Source organism: Pteropus vampyrus, unplaced genomic scaffold (genome assembly GCF_000151845.1).
Source record: "Pteropus vampyrus isolate Shadow unplaced genomic scaffold, Pvam_2.0 Scaffold67, whole genome shotgun sequence".
NCBI classification, from domain to species: Eukaryota; Metazoa; Chordata; class Mammalia; order Chiroptera; family Pteropodidae; genus Pteropus; species Pteropus vampyrus.
The window spans coordinates 2,256,223-2,262,812 of NW_011888848.1; the positions used below are offsets into that span (position 1 = coordinate 2,256,223).

Sequence of the window (6,590 nt, forward strand, 5' to 3'; positions counted from 1 at the left end):
ATTTCGCTTGTCTTTCAGAGGCTGGTAAACTACAGCCTGTAGGCAGAATCTGGCCTACTGCATTTTTGTAAATTAAGTTTTATTGGAAAATAGCCACATTCACTTGTTTAGGCATTGTCTGTGGCTCTTTTTGTACTACTAACAGCGGGCTGAGTTGCTGCAGGAACCCCATAGCCTGCAAAGCCTAAAATATTCACTCTGGCTCTTTAAGGAACACGTTTGCTTTTATGCTGGGTGTCAGCAGCTTTGTAGTATACGTTCTATAAGTCAAGATGATAGAATACCTTGTTCTTTCCCAGGAACAGGGGTACAGAGGGCTAGAAAGAAATGGAAGTCATAAATATTGATACTAAATCTCAGTCATCTTGTAAATCATCTCCCATTTCAAACAGTTGAAACCATAATCTTAGGTAAAGCAGCCTTGAACTAAGCCATAAAGGAATTACAAGTGAAAAGGCAACTATTTTACACTGATTATGGTGTGACAATGGAGGAAATCACTGTCCTTTCGGAAATAGGGATGAGAATGTGAGACATTAATGAAATTAATGAAAGTTGTAAGTATCAATGGCCCCAGGCCCATTGCGGTCTATTATTCTTTTTTTCTGGATGGAAAATTGACAGAGGAAAATTTAATAGTGATGCATCTGGGTTATGTTAGTTGGGTGAATACCCTGGGAATGTAGCTTCCATTGGATCAGGTACTCCTGTTACATTGTTCATCCGCGGAAGTTCTCTAGTGAAGAAACCAGATGGCAGGGATGAAAATACAGCCTGGAACTACAGACAGTTAAAGCCATTTGTGTAACTCATTGATAAATAGTTATAAAGGATTGAGAATACTAAAGTTTAAGAAAGATCTGGTTCTGTTGGCAAGGAAAAATGGGCAGACAGATCAAATGGTCATTGGATTTTTGAGTGGAACTGATAGTAAGGGAAGAAGTCTACCTGGAAGAAATTTTGGCAGTGAAATCCTTTATATGTTTCTAATGTGAACTTTTAATAAGTCATCCATCTTAACTTTATCTGTTAAATGTCCAGTGTGGAGCGAGATTAATTCTTCTTGGAAAGAAAGCCTGGGTAGATAAATTATTAGAGTCTGTCAAATATGTGTATTTGAGACAGAATTTATTTTTTATGTTTCCTTTTGCATATCCTGTCATATAAATAATCTTGCTAAATGGCGATTTTACAGAATCAGATTTGACCTGATTGAAGTCTAGGAATGTAGTCATCATACACCTGAGATGTATTAACCAGAGGTCGTATTCAAAGATAGGTGCCTGTTCCTGATAAAACAGAGGACACAGGCTGTGTATCCTCCAGCACAGCACTAACATGCCTCATCTTAGAAACACTCGCTGGGAGAGTAGTTTGTACTGGAGTGGACTTTAAGCGACCAGTGGAACAGTGAGTTCAATTTATTGCCATGAATTTTTAGATTTTTTTGAAAGAATGAATCGTCTTATGAAACTGATTTATTGAGTAACCGCAGTGTGTGTCTCACCATGCTGGGTACTTTATGTTATTTTATCTTCATAGTAATAACCTTCGTATCATCCGCATTTTAAAGATGTAGAAAGTGAAAGTCAATCCTTAAAGGCCACAGTTGATGGCTAACAACTGGTAGTCCTTTCTGTGATTTGAACCCATAAATATCCTATTCCAAAGCAATGCTGCTTCTAGTACCGTGCATCTCTCTTCTCTTTTAAAATTTGTTATTAGGAAAAATTTCAAACATCTACTTATATGTATAAGTAGAGATAATAGTATAATGAATCCCTATGCACCGCTAAGCCAGAGGCAGTCGTTGTCAACTCTTAGCTTGTTTCATTTGTACCCCATCCCACCTGCTTGTTATTTTGAAGCCAATCTCAGACTCCATGTCTTTCATCTAAATATTTCAGTACATGTTTCTTAAAGGTAAAGATTTTAAAAAGCACAACCATGATACCTACCACTTTTGCACTTACATCATAATAATAGTTTCTTAATATTATTAACCAGTCAGTGTTCAAATTTCTACTAATTTCATAGTAGTCACATTTTTTTTTTACAGTTTGAATCAGGATCTAAATAAGTTCCATACATTGTAATTGGTTCATATGTCTCTTATCATAATTTACTTTGTTTTTTAACTTTTTATTTTGAAATAATTTTAAATTTCCAGAAAAATTATTAGAATAGACCCAAGAAATCCCGTATGGTCTTTACCTAGATTCCATAATTATGAACATAATGTGCTTTCTCAGTCTATTTGAAAGTCAAAGACACGATGACTCATTACCCTTTAGTATTTCCTAAAAATAAGGACAATCTCCTATCTAACTGCAATATGCTCCTCAAACTCAGGAAAATAACACTGATGTAGTACTATTAATCTGTGTACTCCATTCAAATCATGCCATTGTTCTAATAATATCCTTTACAGAGAAACCAGCAACAAAAATAAAGTCTTCTCTTTGCCACTTCTCCTTTGTGGTTCAGGCTGTCATTCTCCTTCAGTCTGAAACAGTCACTTACTCTTCTTGTGTCTTTTACAAGTCATCTATTTTGTTGACTGTCTCTCAGTCGAGTTTATCTGCTGTTTCCTCACGATTAGATTCAGCTGACACATTTTTGATGAAGAATAGTGTAGGAAGCAATGCTGAATTTTCAGTATATCATATTTGGTGGCTCACAGTTTTGATTTGTCTTATTACAGATGATGTTAACTTATTTTAAGGTAACTTTTATCACTTAAGATTGTGTTTACCAGGTTTTTCTGCTGTAAAGTCAACTAGTTATTTTGGTTTACTAACAAGAATTTTGGGGGAGAGATTTTAGATCATAAATATTCCATCATCGTCAGACTTTTGCCTGCTAGTTTTAGCACACTGCAAATTCTGCCAAATGGTGATTTTCCAGTTCCTTCATTTCTTCTTCATTTATTAGTTAACCTTCTACCATAAGGTAGAATTTCCATTTTTCCTCCACTGGTTTATTCATTTATTTAATTTTTTTATGGACTCACAGATTCCTATTTTACTCAGTGGGTTGCAATCCACTACTGTTATTTACTGTGATGTTTAGCTTCTCCTGAGTTTGCCAGACTGGTTGCTGTATCCTTCAGACATGTCTCCATCATTCTTTGAATACTTCTTTTCTTTATGACACAAAAGATGTTCCAGTTCATGTTGTGTAGATCTTTGAATAACATTTTGTTCAACATCGTTGTGTTATAATGATGAGATGCCGTAGGACCTTAACTCTCATTTCTATCAATTAGCCTGTGGTAAAATTGGTTTCCTGATACATCATTTCACTTAATGTTGCAGAACCTATCGACAGTGACATGAAATGAAAACTTACAGTTTTTTCATTGCCCAAGCCCTAGAGTCAACTTCTTTGCCAAGGAGCCCTGGTTTACTTATATGGGGAATGGTTTTTAGAATGCAAAATTTGGACTTTAGTTTTGCTTATGGCCACCATGTAGTTGCTCCTTGTAGGACCAGCACTAAGAAATGTACGTTTGAACATATATATGTAGACTCAAAATAGCTGAAAACCATGAGGTCACACTACTGTCAATCCTAATTCAACACCACATAGTCTGTTTTAGCCTTTCTCTTTTCTGTGTTTATGCCTTCCTACTCTTACAGTGAGAATTCGGGCTGCCATTATCCTTAATATCTACCTCCCTGTTGTAAACAGTCTCCGCATCAAACAGGCTGTCTTCATGGCCCCTTTTGGCCTGAACCACACAGGTGTCTCCTTGGCCTTGGTGCTGCAGGCTTGTGTTGGGCCAGCATCCTCTTTTGTCCCCATGGTGTAAGCCTGAACCACCCCACTTCTCCCCACCCCTGACCTTCTCATCATGGCAGCAACTCACATCAGCCCAGGAGTAGGATTCATTAATGCTTAGTAAGTGTCTCTGCTGTGATTCAAGCCTGTTTATAAAGAAAGCATAGCATGCGTTGAAGAGAGAGGCAAGAAAACTAAACCAAGTGATGAAATTTAGGCCAGAATCAGTATGGTAGATTAAATTCAGGCATTAGTCCCCTAAATGGAGGAATTAGTACTCATATATTCAGGAGACATTCTTCATCTGTTCCTTTTTTGAAGAAATGGAGTATAATAGAGTCAGGTAGTAACATTGCTTCTTAATCTTAGTTGGTGGAGGGGAATTCTGGAGTTCTATTTGATGATCAAACGGGATGTTTTGGAATCTTGTTATCTTTGGAATCTTGCTTGAATATATGTAAAACAAAATTTGAAGTGAATTCAGAAGGATAGAAAAACTTTCAGGTCTGACTCCCTCCTCCCATCTCCTGAAAGCAGAATACTTTTAAGCGTTCATATTTTTATATCAAGACTTTCTTTTTCTTTGTACATTATGTCATATCAGCGATTTCTTGTTCATGTATAATGAGGTGACTTGAGGAACTTCAAAGCATAATGATAATGCTATAAATCTTGGAATATCACAGAATGTGGCCAAAAAACTAAAAAATCCTTTTCAAATAGGGTGCTGCAGCTTTCCTCCTGGGTCTTCTGTCATGGAGTAGAAGAGGGTCAGAATTAACAGACTGGAGAAGACGTACTATTTGGCTTCATATTATTAAGGGGGTGGGGGAGATGTTTACTTTGGGTCAACATGGCATGGTGCTGTACCAGATGTTGTAAAGGCAATATAATACAGAGGTCCCCTGTCTGGATTTTCGCTCTGTTCTGTGAAATTGCTCTATGACCCCAAATAGCCATGTCTTCTAAGAAAGGTCTAATAAACAGCAAGCCCCAAGTAGGAATGAAGTTAGGGTTGTAAGCTGGCGATACAGAGTTAACCAGCCTAATCTAGCAGTTAATTAATCTAGCAGTTTTCATCGTTTTGAGAAATGGTGGCCCTTGTAAGGGATATTGGTGTTGCTAAACTGTAATCCAGAATCTTGACCCGGCATCACAGAATAACAGGGTAACAGTCAAGCAAAGTAATCAGTGTAAATGAGCATATTTGGATAGTAGGTAAACTTTTTGAACTACAGATTTCTCTATCGTATTGTCTTCTTTTAGTAAAGAAGTGTCTTAGGTCCCATGGAAGGATTGACCAAGAATTTATATCCATGTAAGCAGCCGAACCAGGATGTTATGCCCAGAAGATCTGCTTGTTATTCTCAGGTTTCCCACGAATGCAGAAAGTAATTGTTATAAACCCATCACTGCTATGTTACACATCCCCAGCTCATGTTGCCTTGGCCTGAATGGTCAAAGTAGTACATGTTTTTCACCAGTTTTTGATTCTGAGAACATATGTCTCCTTCGTCCTAAACTTCGAGCTTTAAGAATTGTTTATCTTTGCAAGGTAATCTGTTGGAAACATGCTTCTCTTAACTAGAAATTCTCTCTTTTCAGATGCTGTCTTTGCATTTCAATTACGTAACCCAGTGCACAATGGACATGCTCTGTTAATGCAGGACACCCATAAGCAACTTCTAGAGAGGGGCTACCGGCGCCCTGTCCTTCTTCTTCACCCTCTTGGTGGCTGGACAAAGGATGATGACGTTCCTCTAATGTGGCGTATGAAGCAGCATGCCGCAGTGCTGGAGGAAGGCGTCCTGAATCCCGAAACAACAGTGGTGGCCATCTTCCCATCACCCATGATGTATGCTGGACCGACAGAGGTAGACTGCTTTCCAGATTTTCACTGCAGCACTGTTGAAACCACTCTTATTAACACAGCTGGTGTTAGCCACAGACTTGTCTATTGATTTTTCTCTGCTCTGTAGGTCTTGCAAACATTAGGAGTGCCTGGAGTACTCTCCTGCTCTGTCAGGGATGTTCCCTAGGGGTGGCCCCCCAGAGGTAGCCTTCCTGGGAAAGGGCAGGCGGGGGCATGCTTCTCTTGCTGCTCTTATTGCAGTGCTTGGTCCCAATTGTGGAGAAAGTTCTCTGCACACAGAGGGCTTGGCGAGCTCGGGAAGGTGTGACACAGGTGCCTCTTTTTAACTTCTGGCCATGCTACAGACACAGCTCTGACAACATCTGTCTTATCCCTTTAACCAAGTCCTAAGTTATTCTTCCCAGGGGACAGACCTAGTCTGATTTTTCCTTCTTCTGAATTTTGGAAAGGCCAAAGGGATTTTTGTAGGAAGAAAAGTGTGGTATCTTAAAAAAAGAAAAGAGCATTCAGGAGACATTTTTCATTTGTTTTTGTGAAGGACTGGAGTTTAATAGACTCAGGAAGTAAAATTGCTTCTTGATGTTGGGTTGGGGAGGCTTCTGGAGTTCTACTTAGGGGTCAGAAGGAAAAGGGATATTTTGAGATCTTTTTATAACCATATATAAAGTAGACCTAATTAGGTTTTGCTTCAAGGCAGAGTAAGCTTTCAAAAAATGTTTGTTGAATGAATGACTAAATCAGTGAATGACCTAAAACACAGGGTGTGGGAAATTCTAGCCAGCTTCTTGATGAGTTTAAGATAAAGAATAAATGGCACATTATTAATGTATTCTTTTTCATCCCCACTTTGAAGGGAGATGAATTTACTTAGTCAAATTTATCTAGGAGGCAAATCCTTTTAGAAAGGATTAAATAATTTAGTTGTATGTACTCT

General features: G+C 38.3%; 1 protein-coding gene across 1 annotated transcript in view; it reads left to right on the forward strand.

The window, feature by feature from the left end:
- The window catches only part of PAPSS1 (3'-phosphoadenosine 5'-phosphosulfate synthase 1), an 84,124-nt gene that overhangs the window by 40,052 nt on the left and 37,482 nt on the right, over positions 1–6,590 (forward strand). Inside the window, exon 10 of the mRNA XM_011361466.2 lies at positions 5,389–5,657. Coding sequence (XP_011359768.1) covers positions 5,389–5,657 — 269 coding nt within the window. The remainder of the gene's footprint in view (positions 1–5,388; positions 5,658–6,590) is intronic.